This window comes from Natator depressus, chromosome 3 (genome assembly GCF_965152275.1).
Source record: "Natator depressus isolate rNatDep1 chromosome 3, rNatDep2.hap1, whole genome shotgun sequence".
Taxonomy (NCBI): Eukaryota; Metazoa; Chordata; order Testudines; family Cheloniidae; genus Natator; species Natator depressus.
This window is the reverse complement of record NC_134236.1, coordinates 84,467,882-84,493,869: the sequence shown is the minus strand read 5'-3', so window position 1 is coordinate 84,493,869 and position 25,988 is coordinate 84,467,882. Positions and strand designations below refer to the sequence as shown.

Here is a 25,988-nt window from a genome sequence, read left to right as displayed (position 1 = left end):
GTTCTCGGCACCCTTCCTGCTCCCGACGCTGCTCGCACTCCACATGCCATTTGCAGTCCTGGCACCACTCTCGTTCGCGGTGCTGGTTATACTCGTGGCGCTAGTTGTACTTGCGGCACCGCTCTGCCCACTGGTCACCATTGAGGAGCAGATCCCAGACCTGACACCGCTCATCTAGACCCAGATCCAGATCCAGGCACCGTTTCAGGTCCCAGTACCGTTCCAGGTCCCGGCACCGCTCCCCAGCTTTGTGGCACCGTTCACCATCACCCCATTGGCATGACCTGGTGCAGATCCACTTGGCACTGCCTTGGCCTTCCCTTTCCATTTCCCATTCTTCAGGATCGGATGCAGGGTCACGCTTCTTGGACCGCCACCATATGGACCATAGCCGCCTGGAGTCAGGGGCTGGGCATTGGCAGGCATAGGAGCAAGGTCCCGCTCAAGTGGCATAGCGCCAGGCCCAGGATGCTCCGTCTAGGGCTTCTTGCTCAGCCCCATCCGAGCCACGAGTGCCAGAGGCTACCGCCACTCAGCCTGTCCCAGGAGGCATGGAGACTGTGGTGGCTCCTCTTCCCATTACAGGACCTCCTACAACACCGGTTCCTGCTCTGGGCCTGGAGGTCGCTGGCACAGGACAGCTGGGCCCAGTTCTGCAAGAGGCCTTAGATGACCCTCTCCCCTCTGTGGCCTCCTCCTCACCCAACGAGGCAGTGGCAGGCACTACAGTCTTGGGCCCTCTTCCCGTAGACCTCTGTGCCCACCAGGACCTCCTGCGCAGGGTGGCCCGAAATATGAACTTGCAAGCAGAGGAGGTGGTAGAGGTGGAGGACCCAGTGGTGGATATTCTGTTAGTGGAAGCTCTGTCAAGGGTAGCCCTTGCCTTTATTCGGACTATCCAATCCACCACCAGAACAATCTGGCAAACACCTACATCCATCCCACCAACTGCTAAGGGAGCGGAATGCAAATACCTTGTCCCCTCAAAGGGGTACAACTATTTGTTCACCCACCCACAGCCTTGTTCGCTAGTGGTAGCATCGGTGAACGAGAAAGAACGGCATGGCCAGCAGGCCCCAGCTCCCAAATCAAAGGACGTCAAACGCCTTGATCTGTTTGGGCGCAAAGTTTATTCTTCAGGGGTCTTCAGCTCAGGATCACTAATCAGCAGACGCTCCTGAGCCATTACAATTTTAACTCCTGGAACTCCATGCTGAAATTTAAGGAGTTTAGTACCTCCTAAGACCAGAGAGGAGTTTGGGGCCTTGGTTGATGAGGGCAAAACAGTGGCATGGACCTCGTTGCAGGCCTTGCTGGACTCTGCGGATTCTGCCACACGTACTTTGTCCTTGGGGATAGCGATGAGGTGTATCTCCTGGCTGCAAGCCTCCAACCTGCCACCGGAGCTTCAGCAAATGCTGCAGGACCTCCCCTTTGATGGAGAGGGCCTGTTTTCAGACAAGACTGATTCCAGACTACAAAGCCTTAAAGACTCAAGGGCCATAATTAAGTCCCTGGGCATGCACACACCGGCCACCCAACAGAAACCCTTCAAACCCCAGCAGCCACAACAACGCTTCTATCCTCCCCCTCGACCGAGGCAGGATTTTTATAGGAGACAGGGCCATAATGGCAAGAGGAAGCCCTCCAATCCCCAGTCTGGGCAAGGCCAGGGCCCGCTCACGCCTTCGTCAGGCTCAAAACAGGCCTTTTGAAGGGATGATCGAGGACGGTGTACCGGACCTCATTCAGGATCCCACCCCACCCTTCTTGAATCGTTTATCCCGCTTCCACTGTGCCTGGTCCCACATAACTATAGAGTGCTGGGTCCTCCGCACAGTGGAAGTGGAATACTCTCTCCAATTTTCTTCCTCCCCACCCTCCTTCCCCGTCCCTCTTCAGGGACCCTTCTCACAAGCAACTAATTCAGGAGGTTCAGACACTCTTCGCCAGGGGGTGATCGAGGAGGTTCCAACGGAGCTAAGGGGCAGGGGGTTTTACTCCCGATATTTCCTAATCTCCAAGGCAAAGGGAGGGCTTCAGCCCATTCTGGACCTGCACACAGTCTCAACGAGTTCATGGTAAAGTTGAAATTGCACATGGTTTCCTTGGGCACCATCATACCTTCCCTGGATCCTGGTACGCCACCCTCCTCATGAAGGACACATATTTCCGCATAGTGATTCATCCGGCGCACAGATGCTTCCTCTGCTTTGCGGTCAACTGTGAACATTATCAGTTCACGGCCCTTCCCTTCGGTCTCTCCACGGCCCCCTCAGTGTTTACCAACTGTATGGCGGTCGTGGCGGCTTTCCTTTGTCGTTGGCAGGTGCAGGTATACCCTTATCTTGACGACTGGCTTATCCAGGGACGCGCCAAAGAACAGGTGCAGTCCCACCTCCACTTGGTCAGGGACACATTTCTTAGGTTAGGCCTCCTTCTCAATGTGGCAAAGTCAACACTAAAACTGACCCAGAGAATAGAATTCATTGGGGCGGTTCTGGACTCCGTGCAGGCACGAGCTCTCCTGCCGGACGCCTGTTTCCAGGCTTTAGTGGCCCTCATCCGGAGCCTTCAGAGCTTCCCAACCTCGTCGGCAAGAAGTTGCTTGAGTCTTCTGAGCCACATGGCTTCCTACACAAACATGACCAAGCATGCCAGACTTCGACTCCACCCGTTACAAGCCTGGCTGGCATCAGCCTATCACCCAGGTCGAGATAGCCTGAACTTGGTGGTCACCGTCCCGGAGTGGGTCCTGGCCTCTCTCCGCTGGTGGCTAAATCCCCAGGTGGTTTGCAAAGGAGTCCCCTTTCACAGCCCGCAACCTTCCTTGTCCCTGGTCACGGATGCGTCAGGGGACATTCCTCGGGGACATTCAGACGCAGGGCCTATGGCCCCCGTCCGCGCTCTCCCTTCATATCTACGTTTGGGAGGTGATGATGGTGCGGCTTGCCTGTCAAGCCTTCTGGAGCGGCTGCAGGGTCGTTGTGTGGCAGTCCTCACAGACAATACCATGGCCATGTTCTACATCAACAAACACGGGGGCATCCGCTTCTCCCCCCTCTGTCAGGAGGCCGTTCGACTGTGAGAATTTGGTATAGCCCACTCCATTCACCTGCTGGCTTCCTTTCTATCTGGGATCCAGAACATGCTGACGGACCACCTGAGCAGATCCTTCCACTCACACGAGTGATCCCTTCAACCAGATCTCATCCACCCCATCTTCCAAAGGTGGGGGTTTCCCCAGGTTGACCTGTTTGCCTCCTGCAGCAATCGGAAATGTCCAGTTTTGTGCTCCCTCCAGAGCCGCTCTCCAGGCTCTCTCACACAAACGCCTTCCTGCTCCCCTGGACGACTCGTCTATTTTACTCCTTTCCCTCGTTTCCCCTGGTGCACAGGGTTTTGCTCAAAGTATACAGGGCGCAAGTGATTCTGGTAGCTCCCGCATGACCCAGACACCATTGGTATACCATGCTCCTGGAACTCTGGATGCTTCAGTCCCATTGCCTCTTCTTCCAGACCTGATTACTCAGAATCACGGTCGCCTCTGCCATCCTGATGTATGATCTCTCCACCTTACAGCATGGATGCTGTGTGACTGAACCCTGCAGAACTTCGCTGTTCAGAATCTGTGCAACAAGTTCTGATGGGCAGCAGGAAGCCCTCCACTTGGGCCAGATATATGGCTAAGTGGAAGCGGTTCTCGTGCTGGTGCACTCAGCACAACACGCCCTCTCTCCAGGTGTCCAGGCCTGTCATTTTGGAATACCTGCTGGGCCTAAAACAGCAGGGCCTGGCGGCATCCTCTGTCAGAGTTCACCTTGCAGCCATCTCGGCTTTTCACCCAGGTGCGCATGGCTACGCTGCCTTTGCCAATCCCATGGTTGGCAGGTTTCTTAAGGGCCTGGACCGTCTCTACCCACAAGTTTGACACCCAGTCCCCACATTGGACCTTAACTTGGTCCTCTCCGGACCTCAGTGGGGGGGCGTAACTGTTGTTCTTCGAGATGTGTTGCTCATATGCATTCCAAACTCACCCCGCTTCTCTTCTGTTGGAGTAGCCGGCAAGAAGGAACTGAGAGGGCTCTGGGTCGGCTGGGATATATATTGAGCGCCATGAAGGCACCAGTCCAGGGGGGCTCCACAGCAACCCACCAGGTGTTGCTAGGGTAAAAATTCTCCTATGGCCATGCACGCGTCGCACGCATACCTAAATTGGAATGGATATGAGCATCTTGAAGAACAACAGTTACAAAGGTGAGTAACCGTTTTTTCCTCACAGGACAGGGCAACACCTAATTGATCTCTGACATGCAGTTTTGAGCTTTGAGATCAGGATTGCATAAGTTTCCCTTGATGTGAATGTTTTGGTGTATCTTGGCCCACCAATGCCTAATATGTGATAATTATGTTTCTTTTCAATATGGATTAGACAGACCTTGAGTTAAAGTAGTAGATGTTGATTTAGATGTTATCTCTTTGGAACCTAATCCTGCTCCTGTCCAGTTGCTAATTATGTAGAGGACTGGTGGGGCTAGCTATAAATAAATAGATAAGATCTCATCATTTAAAACTCGAACTTTAAATGACTCTGAACTGTCAAGTTGTGCACATCACCAGGCTATGTAACCATGTGTTCCTACACTTTTACGCTTGGCCTACCTCCTCCACTCCCTTCAATTTTTGTTACACCCACTTCTTATATTTTGTATTACATTTTATTGTAAACTCTGGGGTGGAGGCTGTGTCTTCCTGTAGGTTTGTACAACCCCTCGCTCAATGGGACTTGGATCTTGATTGGGGTCTCTGGACAGTACTATAATACTGCTGGATACAATTAATTTAGGCTTGAATAAAGACTGGAAGTGGATTCTTGCTATTTACTGTTTAGTCTTAATGGTAAATTAGGAACTGACAGGTTTTTTTAAACCTGTATTCATGTTTCTGTTTTCACACAGAGTTGTTATTGATGGGTATCCTGTAACAACAAAACAAGTAAACATCTTGGAAGCAATGAGAATAATTCCAGTGAAAATCTTTGAGTTACAAGTGGATGCAAAGGAGCTTTTTAGAAGAGCACTAATAGACAAGGAAAGCACTGACAGGTAGTGATGCTAACAAAGAGTGATGATTTTATCCATGTTGTCAGGGTTCCCTCCCCACTCTGAACTCTGGGGTACAGATATGGGGCCCCGCACAAAAGACCCCCTAAGCTTATATTCCACCAACTTAGGTTAAAAACTTCCCCAAGGCACAAATTCCTTTCCTTGTCCTTGGACGGTATTTCTGCCACCACCAAGTGATTTAAACAAACATTCAGGGAGGAGCCACTTGGAGCCCTATCCCCCCCCCCAAAAAAAAATCCCCCCAAACTCCTTCACCCCCTTTCCTGGGGAGGCTTGAGAATAGTATACCAACCAATAGGTTAACAAAGTGAGCACAGACCAAAGCCCTGGTTTTTAGGACAGTGAAAATCAATCAGGTTCTTAAAAGAAGAATTTTATTTTAAAAAAAAGTACAAGAATCACACCTGCAAAATCAGGATGGAAGATAACTTTACAGGGTAAGTAAAAAGATTTAAACCACAGAGGATTTCCCTCTGACTCTGCTTCCCAGTTACAAAACAGGAATAAAATTACCTCTTAGCATAGGGAAAATTCACAAACTAAAACAAAAGATAATCTAATGCATTTCCTTGCTATTACTTACAATTTCTATAATTTTATATGTACCATTTCAGGATCTTTTAGGAGCTGGTTTACCTTCTTGGTCTCTCTCTTTGTTCCGAGAGGGAACCAACAAAGAGAGCACAAATAAAACCTTCCTTCCGCTCCCCCCCCCAGATTTGAAAGTAACTTCTTTCCCCATTGGTCCTTCTGGTCAGGTGCCAACTAGGTTAATTGAACTGATTAACCCTTTACAGCTAAATGATTCTGTACCTTTGGCCAGGAGGCATTTTATGTTACTGCATACATAAAGGTAGTTACCCTTCCCGTTATATTTATGACACATGTAAATCTTATCTCTCTCAAGTATCGATTTAAGTACTCATATGTCCCTCATCAAAAGAATATCTGAGTGCTGCTGAAAGTGACTACCAAAAACTGTATCTGCTAGCTTTGCTACTGGATTTTATTATTCACCCACAAAAGCATTACTAGTGTCAGTAAAACTGATACTTAACTGACTCTAACATAATCTGTCTCTTTTCCTTGAGTAAGAGTTCTAATTGTAGGCCTTTTTAAAGGTCAGGAGTAATGTTTCATTTCTCGAAAGTACAGTGCACAAGTTATTTATCTAAACCAGTGTTTCTCAACTTATTACACATTGTGGGCCGCATATGTGGCCCACAATGTTTAACCTGGGCTGCAGGGGCAGGGTGGCAGCGCAGTAGCAGTCCGGACCCCACCCTGTGGGCCAGCGACCCCAGGAGCTGCCTGGTTACCGTGACCTCAGGACTCCGATAGGGTTGCCAACTGTCTAATTGCACAAACCCAAACACCCTTGCCCCATCCCCCTGCTCTGCCACTTCCCTAAGGCTCCTAGGCCAATGGGAACTGCAGAGTTAGTGCTCAGGGTGGGGCAGCGTACGGAGACCTCCTGCCCCCTCCCAGGGGCCGCAAAATGTACTGGCCACCTCTGGGAGCGACATGGGGCCAGGGCAGGCAGGGAGCCTGCCTTAGCCCTGCTACACCATCGGACTTTTTGTTCATTTGCATCACAAAAAAATAACCTAGAACTATCTTTTTGCAAGAGTTTTTTACAACTCCCATTTTTAATTTCAAACAAGTTATATTTTGTAGGCTTAAATCTGCCCAATTGTGCAATCTGAATAATTACTAAAAGGTAGTATTACATTGAGAGCCTTATCTTATTGCTTTAAAAAAATCCCTAAGATATGCTTTTTGCACTGTTTAAATGAAGAACCAGGATACTCTATGCATTTAAACTAGATATTTATACTTTTCAGGATACTTGCAGCTGTGTTCTAATCCAGATTGCGCTGAGAGTTTTACATAACATCCCAGTTTGAATTTAGTTTACTTTTTTAATTGGATAAAATATATATAACTTTCTGAGTTTGGAGCTTGCATTTCCCTTAAACATATTAGAAGATTATGGCTTCTTACCTCTAAACAAGAATCTGATGCTCACTTGATTCTTTTGGACCTTGATATCACAAATTTCTAGTTCAGATACTGGATTCAGGATTGTGCCTACCACCACACCAATGCTCCCATCTTAAAAGGCTCACAAGACTTTGTTTAGACTAGGATTTAAAGGCATGTGTAGCGACGCGAAGACTCACCGGTGCAGTGCCTCCTGCTGGTCGTCTTGGGAATTAGCTCTTCAGCCTTCGGAGTGCCCTCTGCTTGCCAATGTCTCGCTTACCTCCGGCCCCCGTGTCCCTCCCAGACCCCAGTGCCCCTTACCCTAGGGTTCTGCCCAGGGGACCTCCCCAACCCTCTCACCCACCTTGCCTCAGTGGCTACTGCCAGTCATCATCTAGCCCCCACTCACTGGGGCAAACTGCAATCTTCTCATGGCCACTCATTATTGGCAAGGAGGTTGGACCAGCTACCTCTGCTTGTATCTGAGCTGCACCTCCCAGCCCCAGTACATGCATAGGCCTTTACCAAGGCCTCAGCCTGGGGAGTTGCCAGGCTGGAGCTCCCCAGCCCCTCTGGCCTTTCCCCAGCCCTGCTCCACTCCAGGTGCCCTCTTCTTCTCCCAGGCACCCAGGTCCTTCTCTCTCCCCAGCTAGAGAGAGACTCTGACTCAGCTCCTCCCTGGGCCCTTATAACAGGGCCAGGTGTGGCCTGATTGGGTTGTGGCCCCAGTTGTGGCTGCTTCCCCAATCAGCCTACCTTTTTCAGGAGCAAGGCAACTGCCCTGCTACACGTTATTAGAATGTGTCCATAAACGTGTAATAATTAATATCCTAAAAGTCCTCTTCAAAATATTAAGGCTAAAGTTAGGAAATAAACAGACAGAGTGTAATTTTCTGAATTTTGCTTGTTTTCTGGACATCCACTTGATTACTCAGAGTTGTGTAATGATAAGAACAAACGAGAATTTTTTCTGTATTAATGACAATACGATTCTTGATAAACAGAGCTGTATCTCCTCAACGGTGCTCTACAGTTTCAATAAGCATAATTAAAAATATATTGATAGTGAACTCTAATGTATAAATTTTGACCTTCAGTCAGATAATCATCATCAGGGAAAATATATATTTTGTATGTTTTTTATTCTTCTTATGTCAATGCTGTTTCTTAAATCATTGCTATTTTTTTATTTTCTTCAGTCCACCTTATCCTATACATGACAGCTCACAGATTCTAGCTATTCAGAACTCCTGCTATAAAAAGCAAATTGATGCTATTAGGACTTATTACGAGAAGGAACATCAGAACTGGTGTGTGGTTGATGCATTCCGCAGCAAGTGGTGGATCTGGAACAAAATATTTGAGGAAGTTCAGGTGATCATTAAAAAGATCCAAACATATCTGGAAACAATCAGAGAAGGTAAAAGAAGAATTGCTGTTTAAAAATAGTGCTTGCTGTTTTGTAATTGTAATTTAAGGAACCCATTGTGTCACATTTAGATTCAATTTTAATTTGCTTCAAGTTATCCAAAGCAATAATGCCCAGGCAAAAACATTTTAAGCTGGATTTAAGTTTCAGAGCACATTTCAGTCACTTAGTAGTAATAAAAGTCTTACAAGAAAATAGTACTTATAAAAAAAATTGAATATCTTGATTACACTGGGAAAATGCATCATGTCAGAAACTAATAAATGTTATCTAATATGATGCAAAACACAACTTGCGTAGATAGAGGCTGAACATCTTAGTTGGTCATGGTTAACACTATTGGTTTTAAACGTGAGTCTCTTGTCTACACCATTTTACATTATGTTAACAGAGAGCTTGTCTACATGGTGAAGTAATGCACTCTACAGGGGTGTGATTTCTAAGGCCTGCTAATGAGTTGTGCATTAATTTGTCCATCTAGATTCTGCTGGTGCACACTAAAAGTTTCCTACTGTGCTTTAACATGCTCAGCACTATATTTAAGTGCTCTAGGAGACAAGGTAAGCAGTCATGGAATAAGAAGAAATGGCCTCCCATGGATTAGTAACTGGTTAAGAGATAGGAAACAAAGGGTATGAATAAATGGTCAGTTTTTACAATGGAAAGAGCTAAATAGCGGGGTCCCCCAAAGATCTGTATTGGGACTTGTGCTATCCAACATAATCATAAATGATCTGGAAAAGGGGTAAACAGTGAGGTGGCAATGATACTAAATTACTCAAGATAGTTAAGTCCAAAGCTGATTGTGAAGAGTTACAAAGGGATCTTACAAAACTAGGTGACTGGGCAACAAAATGAGTGATGAAATTCAATGTTGATAAGTGCAAAATAATGCACATTGGAAAAAATAATCCCAACTATATATATAAAATGATGGGGTCTAAATGAGCTCTTACTACTCAAAAAAGAGATCTTGGAGTCATCGTGGATAATTCTCTGAAAATATCTGCTCACTGTACAGCAGCAGTCAAAAAAGCTAACAGAATATTAGGAACCATTAGGAAAGGGGATTGATGATAAAACAGAAAATATCATAATGCCACTATATAAATCCGTGGTATGCCCACACCTTGAATACTGCATGCGATTCTAGTCACCCCATCTCAAAAAAAGATTTACTAGAATTGGAACAGGTAAAGAGAAGGGCAACAAAAATGATTAGTTAGGAGTATGGAACAGTTTCCATACGAGGAGAGATTAAAAAGCCTGGGACTGTTCAGTTTCGAAAACAAGAGACTAAAAGGGGATATGATAGAGATCTATAAAATCATGAATGGTATGGAGAAAATGAAATAAGGAAGTGTTATTTATCCCTTCCCATAACACAAGAAATAGAGGTCATTAAATTAATAGGCAGCAGGTTTAAAACAAACAGAAGGATGTACTTCTTCACACATCGCACAGGCAACCTGTGGAACTCATTGCCAGTGGATATTATGAAGTATAACTGGGTTTAGAAAAGAATTAGGTAAGTTCATGGTCCACCAATGGCTATTAGCCAAGATGGTCAAGGATGCAAACCCATGTTCCAGGTGTCCCTCATTAAACCAATGCAATTTAAAGCATGGATGTTCTAAAATCAATTTAAACCTGAATTATATCTGTTTAGTTTGCACCTTTAAATTTACTAATGCAAGCTAAACTGCTATTACTGGTTTTAAACTGATATAAGGATGTCCACAAAAAGAGTTTGCATCAATTTAAGTAAATCAGTTCTTAAACCAGTTTAAGTTAAACTGGTGCATCTTCTCTGTGTGGACAAGCCCCCTGATGCATTTTTCCAGTGTAGACAAGGTCTACAGACTTGTCCCCACCTTGTCACAAACTAAAAGTTTGTGTAGACAAGCCTTAAGAGACCACCTCTCTCACCTTGTGACATGTTATCACCACTGAGATCAGCAGAGTTGGTTGAGCAGGAGCCCAGTTGATATGAAAGGGAGTTGCGATTAAGATGTTCTCCAGTAGGACTCCTTAGCACCGTTTGGAATTTGCTTCCTTACCTCTCACCCCTTGGTACAAAGTAGCCTGAGTTTGTTGATCTTCAGGATTTGCTGAAGGGCTTATTTCCTTCCCAACTCCTCAAAAATTTCCTCTTTAGGGTGTTAGGTACTGGGGTAGAATCTGTTTGGGGGTTGAAGTTTTGTTTATATTTTTTGTGATTGCCAGAGTATTGTATAGTGGGAGCCACTGGAAGAGACCATTTATTCTGTTTATATATTTGAAATACTTATTAAGGTCTCAGTCCAGGACTGATGCTTTGTTTTATAAACTAGTATAAATAAAAATACATTTATAAACACAGAAAATTCAGAATTAAGGTTAATCTTACAAGGATTGTTTTTTGCAGTGTTGTTGTAGTCGTGTTGGTCCCAGGATATTAGAGAAACAAAGTGAGTGAGGTAATATTGGACCAACTTGTATTTGTGAAAGAGACAAGCTTTCGAGCAACACAGAGCTACACGGAGGTCCTGAGGAAGAGCTGTGTAGCTTGAAAGTTTGTCTTTCACCATCAGAAGCTGATCCAATAAAAGATAGTACATCACCTACCATGTCTCTCGAAGGTTTTGATTTTTTATCCAGTGTACACTCAACCTTAATAAAATTTTTGTTTGTCTGGGAATTTCTTTCTTTTTAGTTTTTTTGGGGGATGGGGAGGGGTTGGTGAGGTTGGAAAGCAAGGAACTAGGAGTCATAGGAAGGCAGGAAACAGAAGCTTTACTTGGTCCTTGGCTCCTTAGCAGGCCTCTGTGAGTTAGATACCTCAGATTCCTCAGGATCCATATGCTGATTCCTCTTTTCCTACTAGCTGGTAATTCTGTTGCTATCTGCCACTCTGTGAAGGCATTACAGATTCTGCTTCTGGTGAAGTACAGAAGCATCTTCCAAGATATGTTTTACCAGAGGATGGAATTTGATAACAAGTTGTCTCTGCAAGTCCTGCCTCCACTCCCTGGCAATGTTCCCTCTAATTTTTGACAGGCCGTGTGTGCAAAAAAAACTTTCTGTGCAAATTGTTGTGCTTCTGTGCAAATTTCCATGTGCATGGGGTTTAGGATCTGTGTGCATGCACATACACGCACAGCTTAGAGGGAACAGTGCTCCCTGGCTTCTTCATGGAAGAAGACTGCGTGGATGGGAGGAGTGAATGGGAGTGCTTACTATTTGGGAGTGTCATGAGTACATTGATTCTATCTTAGTTTTTAAAGACTGCATGTATACAAAGCATCCATGTACAATCTTCACACTTTTATTAAGTTTACATACATGAATAAATAAATCCATGGCCTCTCTGAGGGGATAATCCCATTTAGACAAATCTGCTGGCAATAGGGAGGATAAGAGCTGGTGCCTGAGATCCAGGAACACAGAAGCAGAGGAGAGATATTTTCACTTCTTCCAAATGTAACTGCGGGGTGAGGGATGTAAGTGGCAAACTAACATAATTTGCATTGATTTGGTATTAGTATGAGTACATAACAAATGTTACTTAAATTGATTTGTTGTTCTGTGGGGACAAAATTGCTATTCTTTGGGGATCAAATTCAGTATTGGCATAAACTGACACATTTTAGTTGTTGAGTTATCTTACACCAGCGTTGAGTTTGGCCACAGCTGTCCTTGAGGATGGTGCAATGTAAGTTAGAATGCTTGTGGAGGAAAGACGTGCTGCCTTATTTTACACCCTCCTTTTGCTTTTCCTGTTACAGCCTCATATTGGCACCCAAACTTCAATCGTCTAAACTTCAGTCATAACCCAAATAATATTTAATTCCTCTTTAATCTATAATTTGAAGGTCAGGCTTTTAAAATATAAATTGGATTTTCTTAGATATTTTATTCCAAGAGATCTTGAATAACTCTGTTAGCTAGACCCTCAAGTTTGTAAGACTGGGGTGAATAAATGAGAGTTTTTATCACATCCTAATTTAAACTTCTTTTCATCTATGTCGAGAAATCAAATGACAATTTAAATGTTCCTTCGCATCAGAGGAATGAAACAGTACACCCATAATGCAAAACTACCTCAAAAAAAGTTGATTAATAAATTAACTGTGGAGGATCCTGCAACATTAGCTATTGTATTTCTTAAGTAATTGCTAAAGAAAAGATTACCAAAATAAATTAATAAAATATTTTGCAACCTAGTTACTTTAATAATCAAATTATTTATAAAGATTGCCAGTTTGTGATTCTCATCATTGAGTATAAGCGTTACATTTCCACAACGGATATAATCCTCAAAAATGGCAACATTTTGAACTGCATGTGAAAAATGTTGAAATTTTACAAAATAACATTTTATTCTATTATCGACAGGAAAAGCAGCCAGTATTGCTGATTTATGTATCACACCACAAGAGCTGCAGTCTCGGCTGGGAGAATTTGGACAATACTGTCCTGTCAGCATCGCAGAAAAGGGTGAACTGGTTGACTGCTCTGTAACCTCATCATTGCAGTTTGCAGCAGAGTTTCGAGGACACTATTACAAAATGGCTTCGCAGGAGGAATTGAATGTGAGTATCCAAGGGCCTCAATGGCCTCAGCAAGGGTGGGATAGGAGGAAGGGTGGCTTTACTAGGAGCAGGGCCGTCCCTATCCATACGCAAAGTACGCAGCTATGTAGGGCACCAGGAAATTTGGGGCACCAAATTTCCTGGTGCCCTGCGCAGCTGCGTGCTACTCCAGCTCCTGCTCTGCTCCAGCCATGCCCCCACTCCACCCCCTCCCCAGGCCCGCCTCTTCCCACCCCAGCCCCACCCCCACTCCCCTGAGGACTGCTGAGGGCCGGGCCTGCACTCACAAGCGGTGGGAAGTGCAGTGACCCAGCCCCCGCCACGCCGCCAGTGAGTGCTGGGGGGCGGTTCCCCCCAAGCCAGGGTCCCCTCCCTCCCCTGCAGAGGCCTGGAGCCAGCCCCCTCCCCCCCCACCACGGAGACCTGGGGTCAGCCTCCCCCCCTGCCCCTGAGGCCTGGGGCCCCACACACACATCCCGCGGGGGGGCTGCATAGGGCCCCAGAATAGCTAGGGATGGCCCTGACTAGAAGCAGGTACTGCACCTGTGAAAGGTAGGGAAGTAGCAAGAAAGAGCAGAAGAGCCAGAATGCAATAAGCCACATCTTGTGTAGCTTGTATAATGTTTATATAATGCTCTGTTTATTTTGTAACACAAAAGTTTATTTTCTCTTACTACAGAGATTCTTGAATGCACCAGAGTTGTATGTGCCACCATTAGCACCTCATCCTCTTCCCTCACCAGATATGCTACCAAAGAAACTGACAATGGCAGAAGTAAAGGCCTTATTCCCTAAAAAGGCTGAAATGCAAGGATACTGTTCAGTCACTTACCTAGATGGAAAACAAAGGTAAATCCTTACATTTTCCAGAATATTTATTTTAAAAAAAAAAGGACCCTGAAGAAGTACTGCTTTTCTGTTTTCAACGGGAAAAACAATTACAACTCTTTACACTGTGCCCCTGCAAAGCTTTTGTAAAATAAACTTTTGAAACCCACTTGGCTTCGGGCTTCATTATGAACCTGAAACATTGAAGAAATTGCATAAAACATGAAGTGGGCTAAACCAGCATAGGTTTGCGTTTCCCCAAAAAAGCCAGAGTTCCTGCTCCTGTTTTTAGCTACTGTCTAGTGGGGTCCAGTAGCCTTCTGTCCTTCATCCCTTCTGATATTTTCACAGGGCAGCCTGTGAGACTGCTCCAATCTTTTTCTTGTATGGTGGATGAATGGGCAGCCAGTAGGCCATCTCTCCCCTTCTCAAGATCTATAAGTGTCTTTTAGGGATTGGTGACATGACTGGTCCTTTTGCTTTCTGCAGTAGTGGTAGTTAAAAACTCTTCTTTAGCTGCTGTTGATGCCACATTAGCCCTCATTCAGAGGCTGAAAGATATCCTACTTATTTGAAATTCTGTTAACATGGGTGTGCGCTGAAGTATTTCTAATGAGCAGAATGAGGTAAGGTCAGCCAGTGGAGCATCCTCAAGAGGACCAGCTTCTACACACCTCCGGCCGACGAAACAGATGGAGAGCAAACAGGTTTGTTATCCCTCCAAAGATCTTAACTGGAGCTAAGGAGCAGACCTACTAGCAGGCCCCCTGCAACAAGTAGGGAAGAGAGTTGAGCGGATGATTACCTCTTGAAGACTTTGGGGGATAGATTGTGGGAGGTACTTATACTGTAAGCTTTTTGAGGCTGGGACTGTTTCTTCTTTCGTATCTTGTACAATGCCAAGCATATTATTGTCACTTAATACATAATAGATAAGGCTAAGCTTATGTCACGGAGGTCATGAAATCCGTGACTTCCAGAGACCTCTGTGATATTTTCTGCTTCAACCCCGGGGTGGTGGGGCTGGAACTGTCAGCCAGCGGGGTACCGGAGCTCTCAGTTGCCACAGGCAGCAGGGCCCACTGCAGCTCCCAGCCATTGTAGGGGTGGTAGGGGGAAGCCCTGCAGCTCCCAGCCTCTCCAGGCAGTTGGGGGAGGACCCTGGAGCTCCTAGATACCGTGAGCGGCAGGAGCCTCCCTGCTCCCAGCAACCACATTGGGGCCCCCACAGATCCCACCTGCTGTGGGTGGCAGTGGGAATCTCAGCACTCAGCCACCACTAGTGGCACGGGGCCCATGGATCTCTGAGCCACCAAGGGTGCCTGGGGAACCCAAGAACCACAGCAATGGTGGGTGCTGGACCCCCTCCTCTCCATTTTGTCACAAGTCAGGAACAGGTTTTCCGTGAATTTTTGTTTATTGCCAGTGACCTATTCCTGACTTTTACTAAAAATAACCGTGACAGAATCTTAACCTTAATAATAGATCATATAGGACTCCCTCCCCTACCTTCTCTAAAGATGGCTAAAAATAAGAGTGAGCTTGAGCCTTTTGGAGGGGAGTAGGTTCTGTGAGGTGAGGATCTCTATAGCCTTATTTTTGATTGTGACAAAACTTGCATGGTTTGAATGGTTTCAACCAAGATTTACTTCAGGTTAATTATTCAAAATGGCACCCAAATCTCAGACATTCTAAGAAGATACAAATTGAGCCACCAGTATCACACAATAAGGTCACAAAGCTCTCCTAAAAAGGTAGCTGGGCATTCACTCATTGTGAGGAAATCCATGGTTGGGGTAGAGCCATCATAGCCAGCTCTAGATCACCCCTTCTCAGCTTCAAAGATTCTCATCCAGAGAAACAGTCACTGTAGGAGGCTGTTTACAGGCTAGTCTGGAGTAGGGCCCATGTTCATTATTGAGGCAATATACGCGATTCAAATTCTGAACTATGAGTAGCTCTGTCAGTTGTGGTGGGAGCATGAACCATCATACCCAGTTGTTTTTGTAATTAGTAGAGCTATTGGATCAGAACAGTCCCCATTTTTAATGTATTTAAATAGCACAAGTGGTACTTCATATTCCTTGTAGATATGTACTTGTTCCTTGTTCTGTCTTTTGAGATACGAAGCCTTGGTACCTGGCACCATTGAATATGCTGTGGAATATCGAGATAAGCTATATATTTTTGAAAATGAAGAAAAACTCCATAAATTTATGAGGTGAATTTATTAACTTTTATTTTAACATTTAATCATTTCATATTTTCTGTCTTGAAAGCACTTAACTTCTGTGTCTTAGGTTACCAGAAAAGTACTGGAATCAGAAGCTTCCACATAAACTCCCTCCAATAAAGGAACCAGTTCTACTTACTGCTCTTCCCCTGACTGGATACCTTGAACAGGCTAGTTTTTGCTTCTTTAATTTAAATTCATTTTAAGCGACCATATAGGATCATACTATGTCTTCTGATTTTTGCTTTTTATTTTAAATTGTAGCATTAATCTTGATTTTATTAATAGAAATTCAATAAAGATCATGGTAATATATGTACTTACAGTTAAGAGAGGATAATACTGGTAGTTTAAAAAATGGCAGCTGTTTGAAGCTATTCGGAGATTTGTAATCTTAAAACAGTCCTGGGGAAGATTAATTAATGGGCAGTATCCCGGAGAAGCGATCATGATATGATAAACTGCAGAACAATGTAATAAGATTTATCCCAAGGTTCCTCCATTTATCTTATGGCTCTCTAATTTATCACAGAGTTAAAACTACTAATACATTGTGCTTTTGTGTAAAATACATATGGAGCTAATATCCATGCCCATTCAATTTGTCACAGGCCTATGACCATATCATCTGCCCCCTAATCCATCTTTGCATCCACTAATCCATTGTAGGTGGGATGTGCAGGTGGTATAAAGCTGACCTTTGTACTGCTCTAATATTGGTGCTGCTTGGTGCACAGAGAGCTGCTGTAACTTATGCCAGCCTTTAATGGTGATGGAGGACCAAGGATGCAAAGGACAGGCATGGTATATGGGCATTCCTGTTTGTTGCTGTTTCATTTGTATTGCAGTTGCACTTAGGGGTCTTAATCATAGCGTAGTGCTGTTCTGTACAAACACATAACAAAAACATAGACCCTGCTCCCAGAAGCTTGCCTTCTTTTCCATGCTGTGTTGGCAACAAGGAGAGTATGTGACATAAGAATCTCTATTTTGGCTCTGTGGCATTGGAGGATCACCCTTGCTCTGGGGTGATCCTCTGAAAGTTAAATTGGGTTCATGAGCTGAGTATGATGATAGTACAGTAGAGGATAGAGCAGCTACGCTGCACTAGCAAGTCTGGCCATGCATGGTCATATACATATGTTTGCGCACACTCTCACATGAAACTTACATGGTGTTGCTAATAGTATGGCAACTTGCCATGGGAAAGTGTTATTAAAATAAATACTAAACAGGCATTTTCTTTTCTGTAACATATGGATGGAAAAGAGAACTATTTAGGGTCTGACCCTACTCCTGTTGAAGGCAATAACAAAACTCCCATTTATTTAGATGCTCAGACACCATGGTATATCAACACTTATACAAATAGACTTAAGTGACAGCAGGATCAGGCCTTTAATGTATTTTTGGTGTACTGTGTTCAAGTCCTTGCTTTATGGCTTTTTAAAAAAAAATTTCTATTTCTTCAGGGGATAGCAACTGCTCTAATAAAAGCTATGAATGAAGTGGGCTGCTTAAAGCCAAAGTTTCCATTCTTAAGTGTAAAAAAAACTGCTCTGCTGTTTGTGGCCTATCATTTAAAAGGTATGGTAAAATGTGCTATAGTAACAGGATTAATTGAATACATGGAATGAATTCTTTTATTTAATATTTTTAGATTAAAAATGCAATCGCTGACTCATCTGATTTCCCCATTCTTCTGAAGTCTGATTCTTTAAAAAATAAATACTATACATAGCATAGTACATATAAACAAGTTTTTGGCAAATATATAGGGCACCAAGGTGGAAGAGGTGTTAATAGGCCCCCCCAAAAATATTGTGAGACTCTAATATTACTTTATCACCGCACTAGGGAAATCCCCCTCCCCACAATTAACTAGTTTTAAAACACAACAAAAAAAATTGCTTTTAAAGCTAGCTGGAGCTGTAGTGTCTTGGGCAACCTGAACCATTTTTAAAACTGGTTGGAGTCACTGTAATAAAGGATGCTGAAAGATCAACTTAACACATTTATCTGATCTACACCAATTACCAGAAAAGAATCAACCAAAATATCAGTGCAGGATCTAACTGTTTTTAAACTGGTTTAGTTGAAACAGATTTTAGATTCACATGGAGCATTAGCAGCTCTAAGGCCAGCTCCATAACATAAATTCACGTACTGATCCACTAAATTAGATCTAGTTATGATACAAGAAGCTGCATCAGTAACTTTCTAGGGAAAGACACAGGTCAAATGTACACAATGATATAATTAGAGCTTTTAGCAGCCTTTACCATAGTCAAGTGTTGTTGACCTGCTAGCTTGTTTGTGATGTCACTGTGGAAAATTTCAAAATGTATGGGTAAGGCTGCGAGTCTGTCACGGAAGTCATGGATTCTGTGACTTTCCAGGACCTCCCGTGACTTCTGCAGCTGCAGCAGCTGGTGTGGCTGACCCCAGGATCACCCAAGCAGCTAGCCCCAGAGCCAGCCAGACCAGCTGCTCCTTGGGTGGCCACAGCAGCTGGCCCCGGGGCTGCCTGAGCAGCAGCGGTCCTGGTGGTGACCCTGGAGCAGTGGTGCCAGGGGCCACCCCAGAGGTTGTCAGAGCAGCGGCCCTGAGGGCCTCGGAGCAGCAGGTGGTGGGGGGTAGTCAGCCCCAGGGCCACCTCCCCCCTGCCCCACTTCCAACAGCAGCAGTCCAGGGCCCTAGGAGCAGCTAAGATTTAGTCAGTGGTATTTATAGTAATAGTCATGGACAGGTCACGGGCCGTGAATTTTTGTTTATTGTCCATGACCTGTCCATGACTTTTACTAAAAATACCCATGACTAAATCTTACCCTTATTTATGGGCTGTTATACCACCAGTATGCTGATGATTTTCAGTTCTACATCTCATTCTTATTGAACCTATGTTCTTTAGGATCTCCTTACTTTCCCAGTAGATACAGTAGATAAATACAATCCTTAATGAAAGTTAGCTGACTTAAACTCAGTTCACAGAAGATTGAAGTGATACTTGTTGATAGAATAAAACATCTTTTGGAATTGACAGGTGTAAGGACTGCTTTCGACACTTAGGGAGTATGCCCAAATTTTGTCTCAGTTGTTCATATCAGCTTATTATTTGACTCTTCACTGCTCCTGGATAGACAGGTGACTAGGGTGGCCTAAAGAACTTTTCATCTGTAGCCAGCCCAGAGAGGACAAGCTCTCTTCTCCAGTGTATTCAGGAGTCTAACATCTCCCTGGTTTGTGACTGAGCTGTGCCTTCTGTGCAGAAATAGGAGGCGGTTCAGTGCTGTTGCTAGCGGACTCTGGGCAAGACCACATCCTTTACTTCCACTCACCAGAAGTCTTACCTGTGACAGAGCAATATGTTCAGTGGTTCAGCTCTCCCCTGCCTTTTGTTATTTTTAACCTCTTGCTTTCCATGGGTTTTTTTTTAGGTAATGACAAGTTTATCTTCTCTATCGGGTTCTTCACATACTTTGTGTCTGCATGGAGCTTTCAGAGCACTGAGGTCTTCTCTAATAGATTAATTAACAGTTTACTAATCCCAGTCAGGGAGCCAACCTTGTAAAACTTTCTTGGCCACCTGAATAAAATTCTTCTTGTGCATGAATAAGTAGCTTGACCTTAGAAATCTCAGAATCCTAGACATCTCTTGTTATATCCAAAACTGGATAGAATTGCATCTCAAATCTGGGTAAATCTGGTGCGGGGGGGGGGGGGGGGCGGTTTGAAGATGTAGTGGTGGTTCCAATGAGAAGTCAAGGACATGTCTTGACCCTCAGGAGTGTGCAATGAGCTGGAACAACAGAATCCCTGATCAACCATCTATGAGCCTCAAGGGCCATTAGATGCCTTATCACTAGTTTGGAGAGCCCTGTGACTATCATCCCAGAGTGGGACCTGCATTTGGTCTTACAGACTCTTGCTTTATCATTTTTTAGTTCTTCTTTGAGTGATTGCACATGTGCATTCCACTCTTGGTGTCTGTGTGCTCAGCACACCGGCACTGGAAACTTTTTCCCTCTGCGGTACCCATTTGGTGGCTTGAGCTCCCCCTCCTGGCACATGGCACTATGTGAAGGTATAAAGGGCAGAGCCATCCTTAGTTCTCCTCAGTTCCTTCTTACTGCCCACAATTTATGTTGGAACTCTGTTCTATGCCAGAACAATTCTTCTCTCAGCCTTTGTGTAACATACTGTATATTGTGACAGGGTCGAGCTAGATGGCTATAGGAGAGTAACAGAAGGCAGATATATTAGCCCCAGGCTAAGTAGGTCCCTTTTCCCTGGGTAAGGTAACAGGGAAGGTTTTTTTTTTTTTTTTTAATCTGGGAGGAAGAATTTAATCAGAAAAACATCAAGGATAATTGGGAAATATTTCAGAACACTTTACTAGATGCCCCAAAAGCCACCATCTCACAATCAAGTGTGACAGGGTCAGGCCAGATGGCTACTTGAGAGTAATAGAAGGCAGATATATTAGCCCCAGGCTAAGTAGGTCCCTTTTCCCTGGGTAAGGTAACAGGGAAGGTTTTTTTTTTTTTTTTTTAATCTGGGAGGAAGAATTTAATCAGAAAAACATCAAGGATAATTGGGAAATATTTCAGAACACTTTACTAGATGCCCCAAAAGCCACCATCTCACAATCAAGTGTGACAGGGTCAGGCCAGATGGCTACTTGAGAGTAATAGAAGGCAGATATATTAGCCCCAGGCTAAGTAGGTCCCTTTTCCCTGGGTAAGGTAACAGGGAAGGTTTTTTTTTTTTTTTTAATCTGGGAGGAAGAATTTAATCAGAAAAACATCAAGGATAATTGGGAAATATTTCAGAACACTTTACTAGATGCCCCAAAAGCCACCATCTCACAATCAAGTGTGACAGGGTCAGGCCAGATGGCTACTGGAGAGAAATTGAGAGTAATAGAAGGCAGATATATTAGCCCCAGGCTAAGTAGGTCCCTTTTCCCTGGGTAAGGTAACAGGGAAGGTTCCAGGACAATTAGGAACCTTCTGGAGACAATTAAGACAGGCGGATTAGAACACCTGCAGCCAATCAAGAAGCTGCTAGAATCAATTAAGGCAGGCTAATCAGGGCACTTGGGTTTTAAAAAGGAGCTCACTTCAGTTTGTGGTGTGTGTGTGAGGAGCTGGGAGCAAGAGGCACTAGGAGCTGAGAGTGAGAACGCAGACTGTTGGAGGACTGAGGAGTACAAGCATTATCAGACACCAGGAGAGAGGTCCTATGGTGAGGATAAAGAAGGTGTTGGGAGGAGGCCATGGGGAAGTAGCCCAGGGAGTTGTAGCTGTCGCACAGCTGTTCCAGGAGGCACTCTAGACAGCTGCATTCCACAGGGTCCTGGGCTGGAACCCGGAGTAGAGTTCGGGCCCGGGTTCCCCCCAAATCCTCCCAACTCCTGGTCAGACACAGGAGGAGTCGACCTGGACTGTGAATTCAGAAAAACGGCCAAGCTGAGGGCTGCCGTGAAGCTCCAGGGCGAGCAAATCCGCCAATAAGCACAAGACCCACCAAGGTAGAGCAGGAACTTTGTCACAATATATATTGTTAGTCTAGCTCTTAGTGTTAAAAAAAACAATATTTTTTTGGACTTGTCATTTCCCCGTTTGGGGTCTTTCTATTCATGGTACCAAGGTATGCCCTGGTCACCGGCTGCTTTTTACTCCAGGACTATGCCAGTTAGCAACCTGCACAATAGCTTCCTAATGTGCTTGGGAGAGGCACCCATGAACACTGGGGTGCCAGAGTTCAAGCCTAGGATGAAGAAGGGTAGGAAGGCCAGGCTGTAATTCCTGCTGATGGAAGCAGTGTTCAGCACACAGTCAGTCATCCCAGTCTGACCCAGTGCTGAGTGCAGCAGCTTCAGTGAGAAGTGCACTTCCTGTGTTAGCAGAATCCTGGCACCATTCTCCCTTGCCTTTACTGAGGAAAAAGTACAAGGCTTCCAGGGGAAGATCTGCACCCTCTAAGTCTGGTAAGATAGTCAAGGAGTTGAATAGAATGCACCTGAACCCTAAGCACTCCGACAAATGTCTGTCTAAGTCAGCACAGTCGGTTCCAGCACCACAAGGGGCATTGTCGAGGGCAGAAGAGGCACCATCAACTTCTTCAGCACCGCAACAAAAGACCACCTCAGTTCCAACTACTCCAGAGGTGTTTGCAGTGGCAAGGAACCTGCTTTGTCTTTCTGTGCTGGTGTCCCTGTCCTTACAAGAGTCTGGTCCCCCAGCAAAGCTGCCAGTGATTCCAACACCAGTACCGCAGTTGCCCACTTCCTAGACAGGCAGTGCTATCGCAGGGAAAGCCTGCTATGATGGCATCACTCTGCCCATCACCTGGCTCACAACACAAGCCCCCAAAACCAAGAGGATAGGCTCTGCCATGGTCAGAGGAAAGAGAATTCTCTTTGTCAGACTCGGGGGTGGTGTCATACGTGTCTCAACCCTGAAGCAGTACCTGCCAGTCTTTGCCCAGATCCTCTCTTCCTACTTACCAGCAATGGCACCTTCCATGGGAATGTGGCCAGGATAATGGAGCCCTGTTCCATTTCAGTGGCCATTTTGGAATCCATGGGGGTTTCCCACAACATTCAGATCTTCTCCAGACTGTATATACTCAATGCTCTCATTTAGAAGGCCTGAGTCTATGCACCGAACTGCTCCATCTCCAGAGTTTGGTACCGGGCCCAGTACTGAGCATCAGGAAGAGGCTCCAGTGCCAGAGCAACAGCCCGCAGAGGAGATTCTACCTCTCCCACTTTTGGCTTCCTCTTCATCCTCAGCAGATGATGCTGTTTTGTCTGGAACAGTGTCGCAGGGTGGATACACCCCTGTCTCAAGGTGCCGTATTGTGGAAAAGCAAAATGGGAGTGGGGGGTTGATGACTCAAATGCCTAGTAGCTAGCATCATTACAGCTGCTCTTGCCTTCTGGGCAGCGCGGCCAAGCACTCCCAGGTGGGCCAGTGTGGGGCAGATACACCCCATCACAAACAATTTCACCTCCTCCTAATGACCTTGAAGTTTACCAAAAGTTGCTAAAGAGAGTGGCTGAAGACTTAGGTGTGTATAGGTCAAAGAGGTCAGGGAAGCTTCACATCATGTGGTTGACTTTTTATCATCAGTGGTTCCCTCTAAGGTAGCTCTGCAATTAACAAATTAATAGTAGAGCCTATAAAGGCTCTGTAGCTGGCTCCTTCACTATCTCCCACCTCAAAAAGGGCAGAAAGAAAATATGATGTGCCCTATCAAGGTTTTGAGTACCTCTATGCTCACCTGCCACCAGGCTCATTAGCCATGACAGCAGCTAATGAGAGAGAGTGTGTCAAGAGCATCAGGCTGCCACGGCCAACTCAAAGAATACTAAAAAGATGAATGTATTTGGCAGAAAAATTTATTCAACAGGGAGTTTGCAGCTGTGTATCGCTATCCAACAGGTTCTGCTGGGACTATATGATTTTAATGTATGGGGCTCCATGGAAAAGTTCAAAGAGCTACTTCCAGAGAATACTAGACAGGAGTTCTCTTCCCTAGTCAATGAGAGAATACTAGTCACGAGAACATCACTGCAGGTGGGGCTGGACACAGCAGACTTGGCAGCTAGAACCATGCCTTCTACAGTGGCCACGAGTAGATCATCCTGGCTATGGTCTTCTGATCTTCCCTGTAAAGTACAGAGCACTATCTAGGACTTACCATTTGAGAATCCTTCTCTATTCTCAGACCAGACAGACAGCAAGCTCCATGCACTTAAGGACACTAGAGCCATCCTGGATTCCCTGTGTCTCTACACTCCTGTCCTGTCAGGAAGCACTATTAGCCACATCAGACACACCAATGTTCTGCTCCTTCTCCTGGACAGGACCTATCAAAAGAGTGGTCCAGGGGTTATAGGTAAGGCTATGTTTATGTCACAGAGGTCATGGAATCCGTGACTTCCAGAGACCTCCATGACATTCTCTGCTTCAGCCCCAGGGGCTGCAGGACTCTGGAGCTGACAGCCCAGTGGTCCTTGGCAGGGTTCCAGTGACAGGTAACAGACTCCTGAGGGGGCCCTCCTCAAGGTTCCACTGACAGCCTCACATGGGGAGAGGGGGACACCTTGGGTGAGCAGCTGGGGTGTCTCATTTTCTCTTTGGGAAATATGGTCACCCTGCAGCTTCCAGCTGCCATGGGTGGAGGGGGAACCCCCCAGCTCCCAGCCGCCATGGTGGTGGGGGAAACCATGGAGGCACAGCAGCAAAAGTCACAAACAGGTCACAGCTTCAATGAATTTGTGTTTATTGCCCATGACCTGTCCATGACTTTTACTAAAAATAACCACGACAAAATCTTAGCCTTAGTTATAGGCATAAGCCTCCCCCTCCTGCTGCTCTAGCTCTGGGCCCCCTCAGGACAAGAGGTTTCTTTGCTCAGATGTGGCCACACACATTTTCCAGCAGTTGGGTTTTCCCCCAGTAGACCTATTTGTGAAAAAATCTAACAGAAAATGTCAGCAGTTCTGCTCCCTATGGGGCCACAGCCTGGGTTCTATGACAGAAGCCTTTTTACTGATGTGGTCAGGCACACTCCTCTACGCTTTTCTACCAATCCAATTCATTCACGGGTATTGCTAAAAATAAGACAAGACCAGGCCAGAGTCATACTTATAGCCCCAGCATGGGCCCATCAGCAATGGTTCTCCACTCTCCTGGAGCTGTCAGTGAAACCTCCAGTTTAACTTCGATTGGACTTGGACATAATCTCCAAGGATCATGGTTGCCTTCTTCAGCCACGCCTACAATCCTTTCACTTAACTGCGAGGATGCTTCAAGGCTAGACACTAGGGAGCAGGCTTGCTCAACAGGCATTCAAGAGATCATGCTACATAGTAGAAAGCCTTCTACAAGAGTGATTAAATGGAGGCATTTGTCCAGCTGGTCTCATCAATATGGGGTGTTATCATCCAGTTATTCAGTTCAACTTATTCTGGACTACTCATTATACCTAAATACCAAGGTTTGGCGGTTAGTTCCATCAAGGTACATCTGGCCGCAATTTCAGCATTCCATCCTACGGTGAACAATTGCTGTTTCTCCAGTGACATGTTCATAACGTTTTAAAGGGCTTAGTCAAATTATACCCTCAAGTGCAGTATGCTGTTCCCCGTAGAATCTAACCCTACTTACTGTCAAGATTTATGGGTCCCCCACTTGAATAGTTGGCTACCTGCTCTCTGCTGCTTCTGTCAATGAAAGTGGCTTTTCTGGTGATCATTACTTCAGCTAGAAGAGTAAAGGAGTTATGGTCATTAATGTCAGGATCTCCATATATAATCTTTTAAGGACAGTATTTGCCTGCGCCCTCAACTTAAGTTCCTCCCAAAGATGGTTTCCTCTTTCCACGTCAACCAGCCAATTTATATGCCTATTCTCTGCCCCAAGCAGGATACAAACCAGAAGGAAGAGCATTAGCATACCTTGGACATCAAAATAACCTTGGCATTTTACCTAGATAGAACCAGACACTTTTGTAAATCTTCCCAGTTGTTCATAGCAGTGGCTGACAGAGTAAGAGGTCAATCAGTCTCCACCCAAAGAATTTCTTCCTGGATTTCATTCTGTATACATATAAGCTATGAATTGGCTAATGTCACTCCGCCCATCAGAATTACAGCTCATTTGACGAGGTCACAATCAAACTCAGTGGCCTTTTTGGCACAAGTTCCAGTTGCAGACATTTGTAAAGTGGCAATCTGGTGCTTGGTCCACATTTGCATCCCACTACGCTGTGGGTCAAGACACCACAGACGATGCTAG

At 45.2% G+C, this 25,988-nt stretch overlaps 1 protein-coding gene across 1 annotated transcript in view; it reads left to right on the top strand.

Moving 5' to 3' along the window:
* AK9 (adenylate kinase 9) overlaps nucleotides 1–25,988 on the top strand; it is a 228,501-nt gene that overhangs the window by 199,765 nt on the left and 2,748 nt on the right. Inside the window, exons 33-39 of the mRNA XM_074948221.1 lie at nucleotides 4,959–5,105; nucleotides 8,312–8,532; nucleotides 12,919–13,115; nucleotides 13,795–13,964; nucleotides 16,066–16,164; nucleotides 16,244–16,346; nucleotides 17,649–17,763. Coding sequence (XP_074804322.1) covers nucleotides 4,959–5,105; nucleotides 8,312–8,532; nucleotides 12,919–13,115; nucleotides 13,795–13,964; nucleotides 16,066–16,164; nucleotides 16,244–16,346; nucleotides 17,649–17,763 — 1,052 coding nt within the window. The remainder of the gene's footprint in view (nucleotides 1–4,958; nucleotides 5,106–8,311; nucleotides 8,533–12,918; nucleotides 13,116–13,794; nucleotides 13,965–16,065; nucleotides 16,165–16,243; nucleotides 16,347–17,648; nucleotides 17,764–25,988) is intronic.